Source organism: Haemorhous mexicanus, chromosome 10 (assembly GCF_027477595.1).
Source record: "Haemorhous mexicanus isolate bHaeMex1 chromosome 10, bHaeMex1.pri, whole genome shotgun sequence".
NCBI lineage: Eukaryota > Metazoa > Chordata > Aves > Passeriformes > Fringillidae > Haemorhous > Haemorhous mexicanus.
Genome location: NC_082350.1, coordinates 9447460 through 9474085, shown reverse-complemented (window position 1 = coordinate 9474085; position 26626 = coordinate 9447460). Strand labels below are relative to the sequence as shown.

At 45.0% G+C, this 26626-nt stretch overlaps 2 protein-coding genes across 2 annotated transcripts in view; one reads left to right on the top strand and one right to left on the bottom strand.

Moving 5' to 3' along the window:
• The window catches only part of FARSB (phenylalanyl-tRNA synthetase subunit beta), a 35317-nt gene extending 25237 nt beyond the window's left edge, over positions 1-10080 (top strand). The window contains exon 17 of the mRNA XM_059855258.1: positions 9809-10080. Coding sequence (XP_059711241.1) covers positions 9809-9960 — 152 coding nt within the window. The 3' untranslated portion in view covers positions 9961-10080. The remainder of the gene's footprint in view (positions 1-9808) is intronic.
• A 4593-nt stretch (positions 10081-14673) lies between these two features.
• The window catches only part of SGPP2 (sphingosine-1-phosphate phosphatase 2), a 35623-nt gene continuing 23670 nt past the window's right edge, over positions 14674-26626 (bottom strand). Inside the window, exons 3-5 of the mRNA XM_059855257.1 lie at positions 25929-26108; positions 23641-23730; positions 14674-18151 (exon numbers count right to left, since the gene is read on the bottom strand). Of these exons, the coding sequence (XP_059711240.1) occupies positions 17609-18151; positions 23641-23730; positions 25929-26108 (813 nt within the window). The 3' untranslated portion in view covers positions 14674-17608. The remainder of the gene's footprint in view (positions 18152-23640; positions 23731-25928; positions 26109-26626) is intronic.

The window sequence follows — 26626 nt, the reverse complement described above, 5'->3', positions numbered from 1 at the left end:
ACACATCAGCTGGTAATGCACTGTATGCCATTCCTGCTGGTTTCACTTTTACCACTACCCCACAATTTTTTTTAACACCAAGGATCAACTTAGATCATCCACCTTGGAATACTGGCAGCACATTAACATTTCTCAGTACTGCTGAATTTGCAGTATTGGAACTCCAAGTTAACAGGAGCAGGCAGGATATCTGCTCTGAGAATTGTACCACAATTCTGATGCCTGAGACTCCTGATGTTTTAGAAACATCCTGGTAGATGTAAATGTAACCAGACAGATTCTTCATTTTGTCATTGGACTGGACAACACCTTTCTCTACTCAATAATACCTCCCCCCCACCTCAGATCAAAAGAAACATTTATTAAAAACTTGTTACACTTCTGTATCTTTAGCCAGTCTTGTTAGTAAATGAAAGTGCCTACCTCCAATTTGTTTCCAATATCCTTAAAGTCTTTTTCACATGCTGTCTTTACTGCTGCCACTAATTAATCTTTCCTAATTTTTTTCAGTTCCTTGATGAATTTCAGCCACTGTTATTTTAATCACATTCTCTGAAGTGAAAATTATTTCTCTCATTTTTGTCTCTGAGGAACTTTCTGATTTTTGACCACATTCATTTCAGCACTAAATATAGATAGGGTTTTTGACAAAAACATTCTTCTTTTTTATTATGAAACTGCTAGTACTCATTTTTCAAATAAATTGTTCTTGAAGATCTTCCACTGTTTGTCTGTTTATTCCCCTCCCTACCTCCCAGGCAGCTTAATGAACTGACAGTGGGAGGTAAGAACAGGTGCTTTTTTTTTAAATCTGACTGATTTTAGTAGTTTAAAATGTATCACCTTAATTCTGCAAGAAGTTTCAGAAGTGCCAGCAGTGATCATTAAAATGGCTTAATTACAAATTATCTCACAAACTTGGATGTTTGTCACTAGCTCTTGTTGCTTTTCCAGTGTTGGCCAATACTTTGAGATCCAATTAATTTCTCATCCCTTTCTCTTGAACAGATTTTTCTGTGGCATCAAGGGAATTTAGTTACGTGTTAGAAGAATGACAGTTCCAACAACTCAAAATTGCATTAAGTTGTCTAATGAACTGGGTGTGGCTGCTTGCTTTATGTCCCTTTAATTGTCTTTTATCTCTTATTTCTCCTTTCTGTAATACAGGTCTTCAGGTTTATAGGAACTAAATCCCTATAAATTTGTGCCAAGCTTATTTCTGTTCTATCAAGCATCTTCCCACTCTGGTGCTAATGCCTCAAATTTGATTTTAACTGCATTCATACCCAAGGAGATACCCAGGAAAGATGTGAAACAGAAGGGTTGCCTATATTATTGATGTAGCCAAAGTGAGAGTCTACAGAATTTTGAGGATCTCCAGATAAATCTGGTTTATCAAACTTTGGCAGCACACTCTGGCACTGGACACCTCAGAGGTGTCTTCTGTTGGAAGTGATGCTGGTAGGCCAAGCAGCACAGAATTTGTGGCAAAACCCAGAGTTTGATTTTAGAAATAGGTTTCATTTCTTTAGCTTTGTGTTATACTGTTGGTTTTTAGTATGAAAAAGAGGCTCTCAGAGATGAGCTTGGAAAGGGCTTTTTCCATTCCTGTGGTCACTTCAGCTCTTCTCTAAACTTCTTGAATGTTCCTTCTCAGTACCCTTCAAGTATGAACCCTTATGCCCAAAAAGGTGTGTGAGTTAAAGGACATTATTTTAGCACAGCATGGGATAATAAAGGGTTTGACAAGTTTAGACTTCTTTGTCTTTTAAACTTTCATCACCAAATTATGTTTGACACACTTCCCCCCCCCCCCATATGAAAGGAAAGAAATTCAATTAGAGAACAAAGAAAGTATTAGTTTCTCAAATCCAGAAGATTATTTTAGAAGAGAAGCTCCTTTTAATTGACTCATTTAGAACTATGTGTCCTGTAGTGGGAGGGGGAAAAAAATCTATGGCAACTGCAAAAACACTGTGAGGAAAGGTGTCAAGTGAGTTGGAAAGAGACAGAAGCTATCTTCTACTGTCAAGCTGTGCCTCTTTTTGCAAGCATTAACTATTAAAGATTACAATATTTTCCTTCAGAATAAAATTGCATTTTATTCTGACAGGTTAGGCATGCTCCAAGAAGTAGCAGCATTTCTCCTGACAGTTCAGGGTTTTCATTTTCTATCAGTTTTTGCCAATCAGAATCATCTGAATCACTGATATTTGTGTTCCTTGAGCTCAAGATGTCAGTGTCTTCTCCCTGACAACTCTTTGCTCTTCTGCTTTTTCCTTTACTGGAGTGGCCTCTTCAGATATTAATTCCTTTGGTTTTGCCCCCCCAAAGGCAACTATCTTTTTTAATCACGCATCATAACAAGTCTTAACAGATAAAAGTCTTCCTTGCATTAAGAATTTTAAATGTCTGGCACAGCTTTGCATTGTATAATTATAGATTTAGGTAATTTCCTTTTTTAATTTCCTTTTTCCAACTTTTTACATTATTAAATAGAAAATTATTTCTTAATCATCAACTATATTTTCAATATTGCAAAGCCTTCTTTATAAAAGAAATTATTCATCCAAGGCAGTAGCAGAAAGAGCAGCAATAGCCCAGCTCAGGGTGAAGTTCTGGCTTCTCTGAAGAAATGCTACGTCTCCCCATCCCTCCAGCTCCATCTTTCAATTCTATTCTCATCTGCTCAGCCTGCTGTGGCTGTATCTGCTTTCATTTTCACTGCCATACTGGTATTAATGCCACCAAATGTGAGCATGTCAATTTTATACTTTACAGTTCAGCAGTTCTCCAGTCTGGTGTGATTTTTCAACTTTGATATGAAGGCAGAGGGGTGGTACTTCAAATTTAATCTTCCTTTTTTCCCCTTTTTAATTCTGCGGTAACATTTTAAATATGAATTTTCAAGATACTGCCTCAAATGTTTAATCAGTGTGAATGCAGGCTTCAAGGATACCTGTTGCCCATGGTGGAGGAACTGACTTTATCTTTGCTCATGGTGCATGTGTTAGGGAAGAACAGATACAGAGAGAGATGCTGAGCTCACCCTCAGCTCAGGCATTTCTGCTCCTGCTGGAGCCACTGAGCTCCAGCCTCGAGGCATTGCTTTGCAACAGCAGCCTTAGCTGCTAAAACTAAGTGATGAACAGTGGCAGTGACTGCTGAGATTCATTGTTCAATGATGTATTATTCCCTGCCAGTTTGTCAGGTTGTTTTCTGAAAGGCATGAAATGGGGGAGCTGGGAAAGCAGAACATGAGGTGCCTCTTGCTTACCTCAGACAAGTCACTGGGAGAGGAGGGCAGCATGGTCTAGGACAGGAGTGATTAAACAACATGCAAACCAAATGTGACACACTAAAGTAGACTTGCAGCCTGGCTTAGTGCTGGTTCTTGTTATTCTCTAGTGCCTGTATGAAAGCAGAGCCTAACAAGCTAAAACCTGCTGCCTTGCTGTGCACATACAGGGTATGTTATACCCCCTGCCAGAAAGCATATGGTTTATTGTTTCCTGGTTTCTAACAGATTCTGTTGTTTGCAAGGATGAATTATTCCTTTAGATATCCAAAAAGTGATAAAAACACTCATGGGACACAAATAAATTAATTTTTTTTTAATATTCAAAGCTTTGTGTTCTCTAGCTCAAGTGAAATAGCAAGATTTCTTAAAAAAAAAAAAAGTGAGCTTTACTTGGGATTAGGAATTCCTGAGTTTTATAGACAAAATAGCTGTGACATAATATCAGCTTAGGTTTGTGACTTTTAGACAAAGTATAATGTTTCGGATAAATCAGATAAACCAGCCTAGGAGCAAAGATTAGCTGTGTAATGGTAACTCTGCAAAGCAACTAAACTCCAGTGGAGAGTTGCTGTTTCTCACAGCTGCCCCACAAAGGCAAATTTTTGAGCTTTATACACAAATACTGATTTCCAGAGAAATACATTGGATTTTATAGATTTCTTTTTAGGTTTCCTATTTTTTTTTTCCTGCAAGCAGCATTTAATAAGAGAACCCCAAATAGCTGCATTCCTTAGCCTCAGCATCCACCCAAGTATTACCTTCCATTAGGAAAGGCAGGAACCCAGTGATTTTACCCTCATAATTTTAAGTGTCTGAGGCTAACACAGGTGAAGAAAGAGGTGCCTCAAACCTACTGCTTTCTTGAACCACTTTCTGACATCCAGCAACACCAAACAACCTCTGTTAAAGCTCCTGGGATGCTCCACAGCAAGAATGAAAAACAAATCCAGCTTATAGGGTTGTATATGAGGGTTCTGATGAGATAGAAGAATTAGTTTTCCTCACACCCTCCCTGAAATACAAATTAATAGGAACTCAGCCATTGACTTAGTTGTAATAGGAGAAGATGATTTACTGACTGACCACTGCAGATCTGGAGATGATTCTCCATCTTCCCAGCCTTACTGTCTGCACAAGGACTCAAATATTCTATTTTTGGATATCCAGTGCAGCAGTCCAGGTAAATAATTGATTGTCACTTTACCCTCTTCTGCTCTGCCCTGTATGAGGAGGCTTCTGGAAAAACAGAGGAAGAGATCAGAATGAAAGATGCCCTTTAGACAAGGACATTCATTCACATCACACAGATACTGATTCTGTGATTTTTGTCAAGTGTTAATTATTTTCTGAGAGGGGTAATTAAGGCACATGCCTTAAATTTAATTGTACTAATTTGAATTTCCTGGTGTGTCATTACAGTTAGGTGTGATCTGGGGAAATGGCAGTTGTTCCAGCACAGCTTTAGTCAGGATTTACAAATCAAGAGACTAAAGTTGACAAATATCCCACTGATCCCAAAGTATGGTTTTTCTGGGCTTGAGAATATAAGGGAGAAGAGATGCTGACAATGTGCAACTTATGAGAACAGTTGGTCTCTCAGTTTGTTCCAAAGATCATGGAAGATTTGAGGTGTCTGTGATTTTAAGAATTAGCTGAAGGTAAATCATTCCATGACAAGATCTGATTCTGAGGTTGTTGGTCTGCATAACGTTCTGGGAGCCTTTCTGTGCTGTGGATGTGGGCAGAAAGAGGGGGCTGCCTGGGCTGGTAGTGCCCCCTGACTCTGCATTTGATTTGCATTTTCTACCAAAAGAAGGAAATCAGTCAAAAGCGTGAAGAACTTGATCCTAAACCAGCATCTAACCTCACAAAACTAAATTCCATCCAGTGTAGCACAGGCAAAATACTTCCCCAGGTGAGTTGGGGTGAGGTAGTGAAAGGGCAGCTAGAGTCACTCAAGGGAGGAGAATGAAGATCAAAGGCCACTGAGGCCAGATAAGCTCTGCTCTGTTACCTCCTTAAGCTTCAGCCTCCAGAGTTCCTTCAAATTACAGGAACAGACAAGTGGGTTTGAAGGCTTAGTGCAACTGCAGGCCTATAATACAACTTTAATCTATTTCTTCTTGAAAGGAATGGAGAGTAAGGTAGAGAAAAGAAACTGTGCAAGGTGTTTGACAACAAAGAGTGCAGGGAACTCAGAGCTCTTTGAGGGTCAATTAGCCAGAAAATGTGCTAAAGACTACATGCTCTGTTGGATTATTGGCCAAAGAATTACCCCAAAGCAATCACAGTGGCCCTGTTGCCTGAATACAGAAAGGCAATTACAGATTTTGAGGACATGCTACAGAAGCTTTAATTAAAGGTATTACTTCTACATCACTGAACATTAGAAATTAAATTCTTACTTGCAGCCACGAGAAGCAGCTTTTGTCTTTGCCTTGCGTGTAGAGTGTCAGCATAAGGCAGGGCTGGCTTTGGCATCCCTTCTTTAGGAAGGTGTATTGGATTTCACCCCACTCCTCCTCCTAACTACCACTTACACACCTGACATATTAAGAGGTGGATTTCCACTGCTAGACCTTCAGGCTTCCTCTGGCATTGTCTGGGTCTCTGTCAGCAAGGACAATACAATCTCTGACTAGATTTCAAGGTGAAGTTTATTTGTGTGCAAAGCAGAAAGGATTTACTATGTCAAGAGGGATAAATCTGTTGCCTTTACACCAGAAGTTACAGTAACTACAATTTTTAAATGAATTTTGACTCTCAGTGTAGTTGATGGTACAACCAACCAGTTGGACCCACAAGAGCAGCCTGTCAGGATAATTGTACCAGCAGCAAACACAATCCCTTCCTAGCACACCTGCCCAGAGTGGGGCCTCCAGGTGTGCTTTTGTGCCTCTCTGACCAGGGACAGCTTCTTGGGGAAGACCCTGCTCTTCACAGCCATGGTGTTCTTGAATGATACTGCATAGACAGTAGGACAAACTGTGGTGAACTTCTGCTCACAAGCTGCAGGTCACAGCTGCCAGTGCTGCTGGAAAGACTCCTTTAGGAATGAAGGCTTCACTGAAGCTTTAGAGCACTGGGCTTCAGCTTCTGGTGTGACTTACACAAACAAAGTAACAGTGTGTGCACTTTTTGCTGATTTCCCATGTGTGCAGTAGCTTCAGCACAAGTCTTTCATACAGCCTTGACTCTCACTCTGAAGCTTCTACTTGACTTCAAGAGTTGCAGTCACATAACACTGCCCACTCCATAACAGAAGCTTTGTTAGAAATCCTAACCACCATTGCTATTTACTTGATAATACCAGAAACACACAAATTAGAATGAAGAGAGTCCTTACCTTTCCTCCTGCTTATTTTGATGCTCCTCCATGGTTTGCTGCCCTGCTCCTGGTTTGCCTCCCTGCTCAGGTCATCCTGCAGCTTACAACTTGCCCCAGCACAGCAAGTTCCTCTAGCTCAGGTCTCCTTTTATGCTTGTGGTTGGTCCCTCAATCAAAACTCTCCCCCAGCAGCAAATGGTTGTTTCTCTTACCCCCTTCCTGCTCAGGTTTTTCATGTCTCTTCTGAGATATTTTTTTCCTACTTTGCTTCCCTTTCAATGTCTGAATTTTTGAACCTAGAGTTGACATTTCCTCCAAATTCTGGTTCCATGGCAGAGGCACATGGAGCAACACCACCCAGTCCAATGCATGAGCCAGCCTCCTTCCCTCACCACCTGTGTGGTCAAAGGAAGAGTCACTAAGATGAGGAAGGCTTTAGATCCCCCCTGAGGGATGCAGTCTGGAGGCCCCTTTGGCAGGCAGAAATATACTTTGAAGCATTCTGTAGTGCAGCCAATTACCATAATAATGGTTCCATTATGAACCAGAGTTCATAAACTCTCTGTAAACCTGTTTCTCAGCTCATGTTTCTTTGGTGCAAGAGCCATGTGTTGGCTGGACAGATGGAGGCTCTAAAGTTTTTAACAGGTTCTTTCATTTTTATTTGCTTTTTGTCTGATCTTTTCCAGCCCCAGAATTGTGCCCTGCAATTGCCATGTCTGCAGAGCATGGGGCACACTGGTGACTGCCCTGTGAAGCTGCCAGCATTTCAGGGTCAGCTTAACTAGAAATTGAGACGTTGTTTGAAGGTCCCATTTCCTGCACTTTGGGGACCTAAATGCTCCCCCTTGGTATTAATTATATATTTCCCTCTTAGCTGCAAGGAAGTGCAAAGAAAAGTAACATCATGGTCCAGCATCAGTTGCTGCATGAGATGGAAAATTCTGCTCAGTGTCTAACCCATAGCCTGGAGCAGCATATTTGGAACTCACTGGGACTAGGAGACCAACAACTGGTGATGGATAGCAGAGGATTTGTTGTGCATGAAAACAGCATTGTTTCACACAATGGGAAGTGGCACAGATCTGGGAAACTGCCCTTGTTTGATTGATTGAGTACAGTATTATTTTAGACCCCATCAGATATCTACAAGAAGTTTAAAAACAATTAAGTCTCATGACATAGCTGTGTCTAGATGTGCAAAAAGATAAAATAACTTTCCCAAGACTACACAAAAGGAAGCTCAGAAGAACAGACAAGTCAGACTCACAGCTTTTTAACTGACCCTACTGTCAAAGCTAGATTTATAGAGGGGTACCACACCAACATTATGAACTTCTGCTTGGCTCTTGCTCTTGTGCCAGTTCAAGCTCACAGTCAAGTGTCTAAAAGAAAGTCTCTGTGTGCTGCTCACATCTTTGGTACAATAGCATCTTTATTTACAAACAGGAGAGCCTTTACCACTAAGTCAAAGGCAACTTTATTTTTAGGTTATGTTTTCACCCCCAATCTGCAGAGTGATCTGTATGTGTGACATTTGACTCTTTTCTAAATTTGTTTCATCTTGTTTTGAAAAGTGCAGCCTGGCAGTGGCAAGTGTCTCTTTGGCTGGAGTCATGTGCCAGTAGCACCCAGGGTGAGGTAATTTCACTGTTGTACATCCAGTCTAAGTAGTTGGTTTGTGCTTGTAGCTAAGACTGGAACTGGATAATTTAAAAGATTCTGCTTCTGGATATTTTTAAAACGGCCTTCAAGCAATGTTACTGTGGTCATTTACTACTGTGGTCAGATTTCACAAGGTGGCCAAAATTGAAGTGGACGTTGAAGTTAATTTGCACCTGCAGCAACTCAGGCAAGAAAAAGATCTAATTGCTGTTCTTGTAGCTGCAAGTTACAACTACAAACCTCATAGGAGACACTTCTTAAATGAATTATTTCCACAGGGGAGCTAACAGAGAATACCTCTGAGCTTGACCACTAGTGATCAGAGGATCATGAAAATGTTCCTGAGGTTTGAGGTTCATTTGGACATTATTGCCTTTTTAAATAGCTCCTTGTACACACAGTAAAATGTCCTGGGCTGATCCTGAACCTTAAGTAGCATTTGGTGCAACCAGTGAGTAAGTTGCTGTCAGGAAATTCTTGTGATCCTTTTGCAGAGGACACTGAAGACAGCAGCATTAAAAACAGGGTGGAGGAGCTTTCTGAGGATTCAGAACCTGTGGGATTCAGTGGCCTTGTTTCATTCTCTCCCCTTCCCCATCCTCTGCCCTTCCCCAGCATTGCCTGCTGCACTGCTCACAGGATGTCCCACACACTGTGCCTTGCTTCCACACACTGGTTTGGAAAGAGGTGCTTTCAGAAGGAGCAGCTGGCTGGTCTGGTTTGGGTTTGTCTTTAGAAGGGCTGTCAGATAAAAATGCCACTCACCTCAGGACAGAGGCCAAAAAAATGCAAGTTTAGTTGCACTAGACAAGCTTGAACATAGTGCTGGTAGAGCCACCACACACAGGGAAGTTCCCAGGTAGGAAAGTCCTTCCGTGAAAAGGTCTGCACAGCTGCTCCAAGTTCTTCATGGCAAATCCAGCTACTTTTTTAGAAAAAACTTCCATGTAACACTTAAAATTTAAACCTGGTTGGAAGTAAGAGGAAGATGATCTCTGGCTTTCTTTGAGTGTTCATTGTTTCACATTTTTATGGTGTATAGAAAACTGCTTAAAAAGTTCTTCCCCAGATGAGGAATGCAGGTTGTTTTTAATTATGTGATAGGCAAACAAGGGTGACATGCCTACTTACCCTTTAGATGACAGCAAGCTTTATTTCTTTAAACAGACTAAGGTGGGAGACATTCATATGTTAAATAGCCTAAAGGCTGCAAAAGTTCTTCATTTCAGTAGCCCTCTGACTCAACTGTGCTAATTTCTGTTGCAGGAGGAACTTAGTCAAAACAATTGAGTGTGAAAAATGCCCACGCTTTAGGCTTTACATTTTATTTTTAACTCAGTGTTTTCTCATTCTCTATCAATCATGACAACTCTTAATGCAAGAAAGTGAGAGCCCCTTCTGAGCATCTCAGCACAGAGAACCATTTAATATTGAGAGCTTTGTTCTGCACGTTAAATGCCAATTGACTCCTCTGGCCCAAAGAAATATTGATTTTTCTCTCACTTTCTTTCCAGGCACTGCTTTCTTTCCTGGTCGCTGTGCTGAGGTCTTTGCCAAAGGTCAAAGCATTGGGAAGCTTGGAGTGGTACACCCTGATGTTATCACCAAGTTTGAGCTCACCATGCCTTGCTCTGTGCTAGAGATCAATATTGAGCCCTTTGTGTGAAGACGTGACTTTCATCTGCGACAGCCGTCCACTGTCACATGCAGCACCCTCTCCTCTTTTGTCTGCCTCCCAGAGGACATCCTCTTATGCTTTTATGTTCAAATAAACCAGAAAAACAGATCCTGTCTCCCTGAGTAAATGTGTTCTGTGCAGTGCAATCTGGCTGGCTTCTGCAGGGAAGGAATGTGGGATCTCGGACTAGGCTGTGCCCTCCATGTTTTCAAAGGGCAGGGGGGAAGAAACAAGTTGGGTCAAAGCCCAGGGTTTTACAAGAGAAATGTAATGGCAGAGCACATGATTAGTTTTCAAAATCAGAAATGTTCCACAGACACAGCTTCATACTGTAACTGATTATGGCTGCATAACAGGAATCTCATTCTTTTCTTAGTGCATGAAATAAGATAATTGATTAGAGCAAATGTTGAGTGAATGTGAGCAGAACTAAGGAGTTGAGCTTTTATTCTATACGGTTGTCATGTGCTCATCAATGGCTGGGGGAGGAAAATAAACTTGTTTCATGAAAACCAGAGCTATTTTGTAAGCAAGATGTGTGTAATATCTGCTTCCCTGCTCCAGACATAACTGTTGGTCCTTTATCATTATAAATTCGGAAAGGGGAGGGGGTGGAATTAAATTTTTTTCATTGTTGATGTCAGCCGAGCGGTTTTTGAAGCTCCAAACCAAATGGAGAAGTGCATTTAAGAGCATATGCCAGTGGTGTTTTGCATGAGTAGCAGAGAACTATCAAAGCCTTTGTCTGCCTGAGGCTGGCATGTTTGTCTGCAGAAGTGAGCGTGGGCCCTCTGCACTCCCAGCCCCACCAGGGCTTTCTGGACCCCAGCTGTGCAGCAGGACCATGCAGCTTTTGGGCAGGGTTACATTTCTGGCAGTTCTACCCCTGCCAGTACATGAGAACCTCTCATGGGTCAGGCTTTTCCTTCTAGGTGGCTTTCTGGCAGCAGTTGTGTCACAGCTTCATGCATTGTGCCTCTGCTCTCTCTGAAACTGAGAAGCTCCGTCCAGCATAGCGATGCCCAGTCCTTCCTTTCTGCAGGAATGTCACATGGTGGGTGGTCAGCCCAGTACACTGAAGCAGCTCTTGACTGGCAGCCTTGTGGAGCTGGCTGTCCCTTTGCAATACTATAACCATTGCTAATGCTGCAGGCCAACAAGAGCCAGTATTTTGTGTTAGGCCGATGTACTTTGTCTCCTTTCTGCTGTGAGAGCCAGGAGGGGCTGTCCAAGAGTGGACATCTGGGAGGGGTGTCACAATGACTGCCCCACTGAGCAGAGATGTGCCGTGTGAGGTAAGCTTGTATGAGCTGCACAGACCCCTATCACTGGGCCCACGAGGGCTTTTCAATGGCAGCCCCATCAATAATCTCAACAGGTGGGAAGGCAACAGGCAAGGCTTTTTGGTGCAAGTGATAATCCAGTATGAAATATGCACTACAGTTACCCATCTGGAAACCCTACAGTTCCCCTCAGATGGAAGTGTAGATTTTAATTATCTCTGCATGACAGACGTGAAATGAGAATATAGCTCTTGCCATACGTTGCACCACTGACTCCAGTGCCCACGGAGAGTGAGAAAACTGCAGCTCACATTTCAAACCTCCCAGGGGATTAGGCAGCTTGGCATTTGCAGGATCTCTCTCTCCATGATGCCTACACAACTGTAAGCAGGCAGGCTCGCAGTGTGGGAAGCAATGTGTAAGGCAGATGGAAAGTATTAACCCCCCCTTGTTTATTGGTGTGTCATGCACGGGGATTAGGACGACAATGAGGCAGATTTGCATTGCAGCAGAGCACAGGCATATTTGCGTGCACTAAATATATTTCTCTACACAAGATTTTCTGACTCTTTGGGTGTCCCAATTCTCCTGTGAATTTAGCTGTCCTTTGAGTGTAAAGACTAGATTAAGCTGGGACTAAGGGCTTGAGCTGCAGTGGCATGTGTTGTGAGGCTTTTAGGGATCGTTTCTTTTTCATACCATTTGCTCATGCATTGGCAGCTAAGTGCTCCAAAACCACGAGCTTTGTCCCAGGTAAGTACCATTACTTGGTAAAAGTAGAGGATGAGAATCAAGAGAAAGGTTAAAAAGCCTCTTCAGAGTCCCTGACCCCTCCAGTTAACTATGGTGCCAGCAGCCTTGCAATGAAATTCAAGCTCTGCTGTAGTGCTGAGCTCAGGATTAACTGTGATTCCTGATGAGTGGGACACTTCATATAAGTCTGGTGTATTTATTGCAAGGCTTTGTCTTTCATAGCTCCAAAGCAATTATCTGGTATTTACAGCCTGCTCATAGCTGGGTGCAGTACTCAAGGTAGTTATTACACAGCTTCATGCTGGAGCCAGCCACTGAGCACTGAAATTTGCTCTTACCCTTTGCTGTAGCCATGGGCTCTGGCAAAGGAAACCTTTGCTGCTGGTGGGGACTTCTGAGCAGCTCTTAAACATCTTTTGAACTTGGGTTTTCTTTTTAAACAAGAGTTGGAAGTGGGACTCATTGCCTTTTTTAACTACTGTTCCTCAATTATGGATTACTTTTGGCCCGCTCCTGCTCCCTGTGGGTACTGGGGATCTGAACACAAGCAGAAAAGGCTGGGGAGCTGGTGACAGAGAGATCAGAGCTGGTTCAGTGTGATGCCTGAGTGATTGCTGGGTTCCATTCTGCTGCACACATGCTCTGAGCTCTGGGTTTGTCCTTGCTGTGCTTTGGTGGTGATTTTGCAAAGAGCAGAACCTTGAGGCAGCCTGGCTGCAGCTCCCAGGCCCTGCTGCCTGCAGGTTACCCTGGCTATTGCACAAGGGTGTTTACGTAAAGGTGATGCCTGGGACTGTTTCCATCTCCAGGCTGGCACTGTGCTCACTTGAAATTTAAATCAGCCTTGGTTTGGCAGGTGAGTATGGAACAGGCTGGGCAAAAGTGCTGCCAGGAGGCTGCCAGGGGATCATGGCCCGGCACAGGTGACACCTCTGACCGCCCAGTGACCTTGAAACCAAGCCTGCTGCCAGGGCGGGGTGGCAGTGGGGTGACAGGGGGGTGGCAGCGGGGTGACAGTGGGCAGGTGGGAAGTCAGAGACAGCAGGAAAGCTCTGACAGGAGCAGGAAGCAAGAGAGGGCCTTGCTTTACTCATGGCTCAGCAAATGTGCAATATCCCAGCCACTGCCCAGTCACACTTCCACCCTGTTCAGAGAGGTATCTGTGTTTTCAAACTTCTCCTTGTAGCACAGTTGAGAAGGGTCAAAACTGAAACAGAGACTGTTTTCTTCTGTTCCCTAAATTACATCAACTACATCCAGAAAAGCAAGTCATGAGCTTGCTTGTGATGTTGCACTGGAACTTGGATGGATTAGGAGACTGGGGTCATGACAAAGTTACTGCTGGGAAATTAAAGTAGGGAAATTCAGTGCTTGCTGCTTTGGCTCTTAATCCCTGCCAAAAGGTGCAATATCCATTTGACTTCTGACAGGGTAGCTGGTTCTGCACTGGGGCACCAGCACACAGAGATGCCCCAGAGAGGAGAAAGCCTGGGTCAGCACCACAGGCCCAGAAAGCCATTTGCAAAGTAAGCTGGTCAGGAGAAGGCAGCCTCTAGGCAGGACAGAGTGGGCTAAGCTGTGGGTGAGGTGCCTTGAGAGCATAAAGGCAGCTGAGATTGTCTTGCATCACCCCTCCAGCTGCAGGCAGGCACAGGAGGGAGAGCTGCAGCACTGGAGCAGAGCAGACAGCACAGACAGTACTGGGAACACAACAACCCAGGCTGATACTCTGGAAGTCACCTCCCACTCCATTCACATCAAAAGCAGTGTTTTAGTCTAAAGCACAAGTGTGCCTACTTGAGAGGATTCAGCTGGTGCCTTTGTCTTACAAAGTAAAGAACATGGCCAGCAAACCCCTCACAAAACCTCATTCTCTCCCACCACCCTGGAAATGCAGAGCCATCTGCACTGCAGGGATGCAGAGCATTTCCAAAGACAGCAAAGACACAGATTTGCAGTGAGGAGCTGGTGCTTCAGGTTAATGAAATACAGAAAGGGTGAAGTGTCTCAGCTTGCCTCTCCCAGCCTGGCCCTGCAGGACTGGCTATGGTCCTGTGAGCATCCCAGGAGCACAGCCTCAGCACAGAGCCCAGCTGAAAGCCCTGCCTAACCCAGCTGGCCCAGGGATGCTGCAGCAATTGGGCTTATCCTGATCAGCTGTGGGCACTTGCAGTGACACCACTTCCAGGCAGGATGTGATCCTGAGAGGAGGATGAGGCCCTATCTGGTTTCAAATACACTTTTTGACCACAAAACCTGGTTAGGCTCCTCAACTAATGCAAAATATTCTGCAGTTCATGGGCTGTCATGCTGTCATTGCACTTGTTAAATTGGCTTCCAGTTAACTGTTTAGTCTATTAGAAGCAGATACTGAAGGTGAAGGAGATTCCAGTGCCCAAAAGTCCCCGAGCACTAATTACATGCAACTCACCTATTTACATTTGCAAATGTTGTAACAAATAGCCATTGGTAGACCAGTGATGTCTTTTTAAAATGTTTTTTAAAAAGCAGGATCCTTCTGGAGGAGCCAAAGCATGGAGCTAGACTGAGCAGGAGACAAGCAGGACAGCTTGGGAAGCTCTTTTAGCTGGGACTCATTGCCTTTACATCAGCCAGTTACAAGTATCAACAGAGGATGCAAAACAAACAGACAGACAACAAACTCTGCAAAATAGGTTTATTTTAAAATTTGAACCAAATATAGTTTGCATTTATTCCATGAATCACATGCAGGTGAATACTATAAAAATACCTGTGCAGCATTTATATATAATTTATAAAATCTTCATAGCATAAAATAGCTGTGAATCAGAACAGAAATTTTACACATAAAGCTGCATGAATGTCCCTGTCAAACTGTGCCTTTCTTGGGAGTAATTCCAATCCCCAGCTTAAACACTCATCTTGCTGCCAAGTTTTTTCCCAAGTTTGTGATGTGGCCCCTCTGCAGGGCTCCAGTTGTGCACTGCACCTGTGTGTCATGCAGCTCTCTCAACACAAGGTGTTTAAAGGTATTTTAAACCTGATGGCAGAATTTCTGTGGTGTTTGGGAGGGAGAGAGGCTGAGCATGGAACCCCATGTCTGTGGTGGCCCATGTCCAGCAGTCACCCAGGGGCAGGTGTGAGTGGCCACGTGCCCTGCTGAAAGGCTCACTGGAGCTGTTTGCATGCACGTGTAAAGTCCACACAACCTCGTATAGAACAGCTTATCCACAGCCTGAGAGAATCTAAACATGGTTAAAATGGTTAAAATTTGCCTGCATTTCTTCTGGAGAATGGCAACATGGGTTTAGAGTGGGGCAGCTCTTTCATGTGCATGCCTCACACTCCTCAGACACCTCCCAGCTACACTTTTAGAACTGGTTATGTTTATCCAATGGATGTTTATGTTTGCCAATGGATGGCAAAGCATCTCTTTTACATTCTTCAGGTTCATTTTTCTCGCAGCCAGGAAGACAAGTGGACGTGGTTAGAAAGCTGGCTCTCACTGTACATTCTGCCAGGCAAGGCACAGGGGCCATGCTTGAAGCTCTGCAGCAATAGCACTGTACATTTTCCTAGCCAAGCAGACCACGTTCACTGCTGTATTTCTCAACAGCTCATTGGTCCAACAGCTGAAATATATTGTTTTAAATAAGCAGCCTGAGTTATAGGGATGCCCTTCCTATGGACATGCCTCCCTGCTATTCTACATGTGTACACAAAGTGTTGCAGGATGCATGGAAGACCAGCTGTGATGCTGTGCAGCAGCAGAAAATGACGGCATCTTATAACTGTCACACGCTGTAGTCACCAGAGTCACTACTCAGCTCCTCCCACAACGCAGTTTATGGACTCTTCTTGTCACCCCTGCATGACAGGAAGGACTCTTTCCTTTCCCCTAAGCCAGGGGAACTAAATCAGAGTTAAACAGTTTGAACTCAAGCCTCAGTGCTGTGCTAATAACTCTGCTCAGTTATTTGAAGGCAAAGGATCTAGTGGAGGCTTTCTTATTAATATCCAAGGAAATTTGTTGCAAATCACATTAGACATTTTGTGTTAGCTTTTTCTTCTCTTTTACATTTTGGGGGTTTCTTTTCTTTGGATTTAATAATGAGTAAAACCATTTACACAGAACCAGCCTTGTCTGACAGTGCCATCAGAAGACACTATGAGCTCTGCCAATGAAGGCATTTTGGTTTTGGCTGGTCACATCTCCCCCCACCCCACCAGCCACTTTTTCCCTGATGCCCCAAACCTGAGCCCTGCCTTGACTTGCTCTACTGCTTCAGGAGCAGCCCCAGCCAGACAGGCAGAGGCACAGCCCTACTCCCCAGCAACCCCAACCCTACAGCAAAGCAGCCTTTGCTACTGCTCTGGCAGGGATTTTGGCTGTGTGCTTGTCACATTTAGTTACCTGGGCAAAGCGTGTCTAACTATGGGACACAGTGGAGCCAGTGATTTCTAACCCAAAGTGATCTGTGCACAGCAATTCCCATGACTCCCCCAAGTCAGATATTTTAGGCCAGTTGCTTTGTGTTTGTGTGGCAAGGGCATGGTTGTGGTGAGGGGTGGCTATAAGGGGGACTTCTCTCAGAAGGTGCCAGGAGCTTCCCCTGTGTCCAACAGAACCAATCCCAGCTGGCTTCCAGACAGACCCACTGCTGGCCAAGGCTGAGCACAACAGGGACAGCAGCAGCACCTCTGGGACAACAGAGTTAAGAAGGGAGGAAAAATCTGCACAACTGCAGGCAGACAGAGAAGTGAAGATATGGGAGAGAAACAACTCTGCAGACACCAAGATCACAAGGAGTAGTAATAGGTGCTCTGGGTGCCAGAGCAGAGACTCCCCTGCAGCCCGTGGTGAGGCAGCTGTGCCCCTGCAGCCCATGCAGGTCCATGGGGAGCAGAGATCCACCTGCAATCAGTGGAGGACCCCCCAATGAAGAAGGGTGATGCCCTAAGAAGGGTTTGAAGACCACCACTGAAACAGGCTCCTGGTAGGACTTTTGATCCTTCAGAGGACCCATGCTGGATGAAGTGCAGTGCATGGAAAAATTCACATTGGAGTTTTTGGAGACCTGTCGTCTGTGGGAGGGACCCCATGCTGGAGCAGGGGAGGAGTGTGAGAGGTTCTACCCCTGAGGAGGAAGGAGCAGCAGCAGCAACATGCGATGAACTGACTGTAACCTCCATTCCCCTGTGATGGTGGGTAGGAGGAGCTGGAGACTTCAGGAGGGAAGTTGAGCCTAGAAAGAAGGGAGGGGTAGGTGGAAGGTGGTTGTAAATGTTCGGTTTTATTTGTTATTATCCTACTCTGATTAGTTTGGTAATAAATTAAATTTATTTCCCCAGGTGGAGTCTGTTTTGCCTGTGACAGTAAAACTGCTGAGTGATATCTCCCTGCCCTTCTCTTGAGCCGTGATCCTCTCATATTTTCTCTCCCTGGAGAGAGGGGAGTGATAGAGCAGCTTTGGTGAGCCCCTGGCATGCAGCCAGAGCCAAACCCACCACACCAGTGCAGAAAGGCACAAAACCACATTTTGGTCAAGCCAGCAGCCTGGACTGTCTCATGCCTGCAGCGGTGGTGCCGCAGGCGGCTCGGCGAGGAGCAGCTGTGCTCACATCAGCCCCAGCAGCTGGTGCAGCAGCGGCACAAGCACGGTGGCCGTGAAGCCAACGCAGGAGTACGTCACAAACTTGTAGGGCACCTCAACCTCCAGGCGTCTCCGGGCTTGCAGGTCACCCATGGGGAACTTGTAGCGATAGCCCAGCACGCCAAGCACCGCGCTCTTCATGAGCCAGCGGGTCAGCAGCACAACCAAGATCCCTGTGAAGAACCTGGCCAGCACAAACACCATTGTACTGGTGGTCAGAGGAAGCCCAGGCTGAACACTCGTGCCAGTGTGGGCTGAAGCAGCGTACTGGTTGTTTAACCAAAATCCCACAGTTGCTCCAGCTGCTGCTCCTAAGATCGTAGTGGTGTCTCCCCTGGTAGGGCTGTAATAGTCTAGTTTGGGGTAGTTGTAACATAAGACAAGAGGCACAACTATGGAAAACAACGGGCAGAAGGGGCTGGTTAACAGCAAGTGATCTATTGTGTCCCACGCTGGATACAAGAGCACGAGCAGCGCGGCCGAAATCAGCGCTCCTCCGATCACATCCTGTAAAGAAATCACATTTAAAAGCCTTTGTGAGACCTGGAAGGTAAACCAGGTGTTTGGGTGATGATAAAAGACCAGTATCTGCACTGGTGGGGCCTAGCAGTGGAGGAACACCCAGCATCCAGTGATGGCATTACCCACATGCAGGGAAAACCTGAAGCACGGGCTAAACAAAACATGCCAATCCACAAACCCAACCTCAGCTTATGCATATGCATGTGTCTGTGGACACACATCCTCCTCCTCACCTGCTCTCATGTTTTGAGGGCATTCTCCACCTACGACCTCAGAAAAGGCACGTGCACATCTCCATCTCAGGGACAGCGTTGCACAGAGCTGCCTTCACACAAACCCTTTCCTGCCTGTAACCCTACAAGCAATTTCATCACATCAGTGTGATTATCCCTTGCTTGCTTTGCATAAAGGGGGAGATGCTGTCCTTTGTCAGAGACAGGCTCCCATCCCCAGAAACACAAGCTCCAGGGATGGAAAGTGCAGAGCTGTGGGACGTGGTGCGTGTGCCATGGTTTCTGCCAGCAGTGGGAGGGAGGCACCTCCAGGCAGGGATACAGCAAGGAGAAATTTGTTGCCCAAGTCTCTGAAATCTGACTTTCAAGTACACTGCCTGAAGCAAGCATATAGTTAAACCCTAATTTATTAACAGAGGCAAATAAGGTGTTTTGAGAACTTGACTGTTGTCAGCCACAAAGCTGAGACAGGAGGTAGCCCCTAACAAAAGCCCTCTGTATGGGAGCAGCCAAGTAAAAAGCAATAAAACAAGTTTCCCTGTGCCACACTTCCAGTGTCACATAGAGGCAGCAGTGTTAGTACAGCCACAAAAAGCTGTGCAAAAGCTGAAGTTAGCCACAGACAGAAATGTCCTCTTCTAAGATTGCATCTTCTTCATGAGTCATGACAGCTGACTACTACCATGCTTGGTCACAGTCTAAAAATTATTTATGTGAGCTTCACTTCGAGTTAGGCAGGAATGAGGGAACTTTTTCACAACAGAAATATTTAATGACATTGTGGTAAATGCATTACTCCTGTAGGGCTGAACTTCAGCTGTTTACAACTTCCAATAGATTCACAGCACATTTGGTTTTAAACAATTCCTACAGCCATTTTGCATATCCCTTAATCAAATTTCCATTTATTCCCTCATCCAAAACATGAGGCTAGCCATGGAAATACACAAACCTGATCATAGATACCTAGTATTGTAAAATACCATTATATTATATACCTTTACTTCATAGTAATTCATGTTTTGATGTAAATTCTTAGATGATACCTTTACACACAAAGCATATTTTGGCCCAACACTAAGTAACTGCCTCAATACAAAAGAGCTGGGGGCTGCTCCCAGAACTGATGTTCAGAAATCCCATCACCACTCTGTACATCAATTTCCCACACAGATGTTTGTCCACCTCATGTTAAAAGTAAAAGTCCTCAATACCACTCTATGGGTGATCAAGGACCAAAACTCAAAAGCTGCTCACAAGCTTTTCTGTTCCAATTAAAGAAATGTAACTGAACATTAACATTTCCTCACAAAAGCTTTGCTCAGATTTACCAGCTGACTCCAGCAGTTCCCAACCCAGTTGCAAACAGTCCCTATTTACAAACCTAATTAAGGTTTTCTGAATTTTGTTATCCTCCCATTCAGCCCCAGTACAGTAACGTGGCTCTTGGAAGTTTCAAGCAGGACCCAGACAATCAGCTCTGACCAGTGGCATTGTACCCATGGTCTCCAAACTGGGTGCACAAAGCAACCCATGGGGCTGGGGGGAGAACATACTTTTTGCACTGCTCATAAGTAAAATAAAACGTGCATTTTTAAGAAGTAATGCTTATTTCATCATTACATTTGTTAATTCTGTGAGTTTTATAATGCATGTATCAGTACAATAGCACATGTATACCATTTGTAAGTAATTATATATATCAGTACAGTAGTGCATGTATACAATTTGTGTGTGTGTTTATATATATATATATACATACATACATACATACATATACATATATATATAGGAGGCCAGTGGTTTATTCTGTTTTCCCCCCATCCACCAATATCTGGGCTTCTTATTTTGGAAACTCCTCACTAGAAGCTGCTGGAGAGCTCAGGACACGCCTGGCTGACTGTGGTGGTCCCTTCAGTCCCGGTGTGCATGGGCAGGTTTGATTTTTTGAATACCCAGAGGAGGTGGGAAAGATCCAGACCACCACCTACATTTAGCAATGCAGAATTAATGATGTCTCCCCTTGCCTGTTCAACTGAAGACAAGATGGGAAGAGGTGGGATGGCTCCGATTTCTGCGAGAACTTTGCAGACCCTCCCTGCTGAGCCCCCAGGAGCAGGAGCTGAGTTTTTCCCGGGGGTGGAGCTGCTGTTAGCACGCCCAGGAAGCACATTCCTGCCCGTCTGCCTGTGTAAACAGATTAGCCTCTCGCCAAGCCCGCAATTATAAAGGAATTTTTAAATAAGAGCAGGCACGGATTTTGCTCAAGGTGCAGAGCTACCTGCAGAATTTAAAACCTCCGGTTGCCCTGCTGGGATGCTCCAGCTGCCTCGGCACAGGCGAGTCATCCCCAGGCTCCATCTACCTCCCTGAAGCCCCTCTACTGCCATGCAGCTCAGCCCTTCACTCCCACACAGTGCCAAACATCTGCCCTGCTTCCCTGGTACTGCCAATCCAAGCAGAAAGAACAATTGTCCTGTTCTGTCTAGTACACAGTCGCTTACTGCCTGAGCCCCCTTACATTTCATTTAGTGTGAGACACCACTCAGGCTCCTAAACTCCACTCCTAAGGACTGCACCACACAGTGTGTGAAGTACTGTGACTATGTTGGGTGTTTATCAGCCTTAAAATATTTCAGATCATTTCAGGATTAATGGTAGTATGAAACAACCTGAAATACAGCCCAGCAAGGGGCAGGGTGGGAGCTTCAGAACACACACCCCCACACCACCTGTGGGAAGTGTAATCAGAAATAAATGCATCAACACTAAATGGGTATATCTCAGGGGGAAAAAAAACCTTCAGGGTTTTTTTGGTTATAAAAAGTGACCATGCTGGTCAGCACAGGACATTGTTGCTTGTAGCTCAGGGTAGTTGCAGTGCCAGTGAGGTTCTCCCCACATCAGCTGTGCCTCTGGGGGGAATGGCTTCAGCAGATGTAGGACAGGAAAACTTGGTCACTGCATTGAGGCAGGGACCAAAAATTGGGCCAGTGTTTTAAGATGGAAAGCAAAGTAATATTTTCTAAAATACAACTCTCTGGAGAGAAAAGGCAAACAACAACAATTACCTGTCATATAATCTCAAATTGCTTTTTGTTTCTCATAAATAAAAACTTACAGATTCCCTGCTTCAAAGTGTGTCCAAATTCTTACTTTTTTTTTTTTTTTGCCTTTTCCAAGTAACTCCAGATCCCCTCTTTACCAGGTCCTTGGACTCCATCATTTGAGACCTACAAGAAAGGACCCTGCATTTCCCCTGCTTTTCCACCCACATGGGACACTCTGATGTTGAGGTGGTGGAGATGGGTGGTTGTAACTCAATTACCTGTCAGCAGTCTGAGTGCATTGCTGCCACCCCATTCTCTGGCTGGGTGATGCTCTCCTGGTAACAGCCCAGGCCAGGGGTGTTTGTTCCCTTTTCCCTGGGCATAGTATTCATTCTGGCACAGCTGGAAGGATGCAGGTAGCTCCCATACCAGCTGACTGCCTCTCCAGGAGGTCTTTAATGGTAGTATCTCTTCTAATGACATCACTGAGCTTTCTCATTCAAAAGCAAGGCTGGCAGTGCTAAAATACAAACAGATTTGTAGAGTTGAGACTACAGAAGATGAGATTCTGCACTGGAGCTGCAGGAAAGCACAATGCAACTGCCCTTGCCACTCGTCCTCTGGTTCCTCAAACAGGAAAAAAATTCATTTACACCAGGTCCATGGATATTTGTTACCCATTCCTTTTCTTCACTAAAATGCTATGACCACATTATTACATCCTTTCTGTTAAGGCCTCTGTTAAAAACCCAGAGGCTCTTTCAGGCTATGGCTTGGCACTGCTGTGCCTCAGCCCGGTGACATAACAGCTCAGGGCAGGAGCTGTCCTACCAAGGGTCACAAACAGCTCTGAAGTGCACTTCTTCCCCAAAGAACCATCACTGCAGGTGGCACAGCAGAGCCAGTCCCTGTGGTGACAAGCTGCTGCAGAGAGAGGGGCTGTGTGTGGGAGCTGTGATCACTGGGCCTTTCCCAGCTCCATCCCCACCCTGGCACACACAGGATAATGACCCAAGCCAAGCACGTCTGCCCTTTTGAAAGGCAGCATTGCTCACTCTTCAGCTAAGAAGCTTTTTTTAAATTTTATTTTACAGCCCTTTTCTATCATGTCAAAAGCACAAAGGACTTTTTCTTCTTTACCCTAAAATCCATCTAAATTTAGAGGGGTCGTTCATTATGATGGGCCAGCAAGAGAAGTATGCAAAGAATTTTTACTGATTGACTTAAGGTCAGTAGCCCCGAAAGGGTGTCTGCAGCCTCGATGTAAGATATTGTTTTGATCCACTGGGCCTGAAAGGGAAGGTCAAGCTATATTTTATAGCTAACCTTAATCTCATGAGGGCTCCCTTTCTTACAGCCATCAAGTCTCATTACAAGCATAATTATTACTTAGTAAAAAAGATTCAATTATTTATGCATATGCAACCAACAACGCATATCAAACTCCTGTGAAGTAACAGCCTGAAGTTTTTATTCATATTTGGGAAGCTGGACTGCCCCTCTGTCCACTATATATATAACAGATTAATAAAGTTTCATCTTGTCAGGAATTAACCAGCTATCACAGGCACACTGAAATTAGCTCCTCCTAAAGCAGAACTGATGTCTCTAAGCAACTGCGCCCAGCAAGTCTGTCATATAAAATCACAGCTCTTTTATAATTATTTTCAGACAAACTATTTGTGCATCTCGGTCCCTTGGGAAGCATTTCCTTCCAGGTGAAAAGAAGAAACCTGTCATTTTTGAGTGCCTGCACGCTGACAGGAGCCCTGCTGTCGGGCAGGCCCTCCAGGGCAGCTCGCTGGCCACGCTTTACCCCCGTGACTCACCGGGCTGCAATTCCTGCCGGCACTCCCAGGCTGAACCGGCCCCGGCTATTTCTCGCTGAAAACAGCGATACTATTGCACAAAGGCCTTTGCTAAGGAGCAGCCTGGGTTGCCCAAGCGCATTCCTCGCAATTAAACTTTCGAAATGGAGAACTGCAGTTGAGGTGCGGGGCTGGGCTCAGCCAGGCGCGGGCCCGGGCCGCTGCGGCCTCCCCGCGCTGTCATCACCCCATGAGGACTCCAGCTGCCATAGCCCGAGGGCTTCCTCGCAGCTCCCCTCAGTGCACAGCCCCAAACCCAGCGGCACAACTCATCCACCACCTTGAGGATCTGCAGGAAAGAGGAGCTGGGGGCACATCCTTACCAGGACCGTGTGCATCCCTGTGTAGAGCCTGCTCAGACACACCAACGTCGAGAACACAAACGCTGCTGCGAGGCCGAGCTGGAATGGATACTGTGAAAAGGGGGGGAAAATAATTAAATACACCATTAAACCAAGCAGCTGGACTGACATAAGAATCTTGTGCTGGGAAGGGGAGATTCTGAGCTGTGCTTTCCCCAGGAGATGAATGTGACCTGAGACAAGGCCTCCCTTAACCAGCACCCAACCCTGCTGGAAGGTCATTTTGTCACCTGTGGTACCTGTTTCTGCAAGATCTGGTCTCTCTGTGGACACATCTGGGTAAGAGATGCTCTTTGAAGAATTGTTCCCCACAATATCTATCTGCAAAACCCATGTTAGTGTTAAAGAGCTTAAGGAAGAAGGCATGGCATGTTGTCCAGCTGTGGCTGAGGTAGCACTGCAGTCTGAGCTCAGCCAAGGGGACTGTGACAGCTGCAGAGTGTGACCAGAAGTGTGATCAATAGTCCTCGAGCAGTGGGCTGAGTGGGGAGAATCGATGTCTGGGCTGAAACCACAAGCCAGCTATTAAAGCAGTCAGGACCACTCTTCCCCATGACACTTAAAGGTTTAATTATCTTCTTATGAAGCTGGTTTTGCCTAATACCCTCTCTGAGTAGCCTAAAAACATGGAAAGAACCATGTAAATAAATCAACATTTAAAAAATTTTAAAAAGCCACCTTTGGTAAAGAATAAGCTTGACATATTAGCCCTTAATCCACTCATTCAAACCCTGAAACTGAGTGGGCTGCTAGGCTCCTTTCAGTCCATAAGGGAGATTTTTCTGTAAGGAGTAAACCAACTCAAAATAAAAATAAATGCAATTAATTCATCCAATTTGACACAAAGTCTCTATCTTCTGCCTGAGGCTCATGACTGACCAGGGTGGCCACAGGTCAGCACAAAAATGCCTCTGTGGAAATTCTAAGCATAACAGCTCTCTTCTGACCCTTTCCCCTGGCATATTCCAGCCCTCTGAATAAAGAGCTCAGACCCAGCTGCAGATGTCACTTCCAGTTCATAAAACACTATTTTTCCTCATTTCTCTAAGCCTTTGGAGCATTTGCACCCACTTGACTCCTCCCTCAGCAGGCAGCCTTCGAGCTAGTCCAGATCAGTAATTGATGATTAGGGCATCTTGAGAAGATAGCAGCATAATGTACTGGGAGATTTTTTTCCATCTTAATAGAGGCAATTAAACCATTTAATTATTTGACAGCAGCTTTATCGTTTCATGGCAGTTTCTAAGGAACACAAGACAGCCTGTGAAGAGCTGCATGTCCCTCTGGTCACTTGGGGATTGAGGAGAAGGTGATGCTGACCAGGTCATCTTGGCAGCTCTGACACATGGGATGGATCTGCCTTCCAAATATATATGACAAATATTCATGGCTTCCAAATATATATGACAATATATGTGACAAATATTCCCTCTTATGGCTCCTTGTCCCCATGCCACTGTCAAGATGCTCTAACCAGTTACCAAACATGGGTTTATTCCTTGAGAGGGCTGAGAAACATTCTTAATTACAACACAGCCAGGAAGTTATTATTGCTAGAGTACAGGAAACACAGGCTTGGATTCATTAAACAGAATGAAAATAATCATCATGAAGAATGAGTTTCCAGGAAATAAACATTTTAGGAAGATGATGAGGAAAAATGATGAGCCTTCCCCAGGCAGCCTGCAGCTCCTACAGTGCAGTGAAGTTGCTGTTACTCCTCTGACAAGCAGCCTTCCCAATCATGTTGTGTGCTGTTAGTCTCACACAGGTTGGAGCCAGGGGATTTCCAGGAATGCTTTTCCTTTCATACAGAAACCATGTGACACAGAGCTCCTATGTTTTCCCTGGGAGCCAGCATGTCCCAGTGTGCAGCACTGACTTGGTGGGCATGGGGTGAACACAAAATGCTAGCTGCCAGTCACCTTCCCTGCATGGTCACCCCATGTGCAAAAACACAGTGACCCCACCAAACTACAGCAGGGCAGCGCAGCCTGCCAGCAGCTCTGAGCAGAGTCCATGCATAAAAAAGGACATTTCCACTAAATTTCTTTTTGTGTCTATTACTGACCAGCTACAGGTAAGCACAGGGAAGAATACACATGTGTGAAAATAAATTCAGAACTCCTCTGGAAGTAGCAACATCTTTGGATTTGCAAGCTTTATGTGGCTTGCTGGAAGCAGACACAGGCTTTTATTTTCTTAATACATTTTCTTTTTCTCCTTCTGTTTTCTTTTTGTACCCCTACCTTGTACTGGTTCATGGTTGCAATGAAAAAGGAGAAGGAGATGGCTGTAGCTGCCATGGCGTGGGTGGATGGCATCCCATACTCTGCATTTGTCCTCATCTCCAGCTTCACGACAGGTGGTGACAGGGGCCGAGGCCACTTCAGGATGTCCTTGGAGACCTGGCCTATGTACATCACTATCTGGGGAGAGGAAAGGCCACAGGCTGTCAGTCAGCACAGGCAATCCCCATGCAGCCCACCCAAGAACCACCTGTATTTCTGTGCTTTTTCCTGCAGAATCCAGCCCTCCAAGCAGAGGATTTATCTCCTGAATTATTAAAGGGGTTTCCATTAGCTCAGCCAGCGAAGGAAGTGGCGGTTTTGCTGCACTCTGTGGTAACCTGAGCAGAAGTGGGACCAAAAGGAGGATTGGCTGATGAGATTCAGCAGTACAGGACAGTGTGAGACAGACAGCTGGCTCCCACCCCATGCCAGAGAAGTTTAAGTTTTCTCCCTATATCTTACAACCCCTCTCCTGCAAAGAAGGCAGCCATAAGAGAAATTTTTCTACCTCATCTTCAAATCACAGCTGTGTCCAGAAGCAGCTCCTCCATTCCCAGCAGCTCCCACTCACCCAGAGCTGCAGGAGCCCTGCTGGGACACACCACCCGTGTGGTTATTAAATGACAGCCTTGGCATCCTTGCAGAGGCAGCAGAGG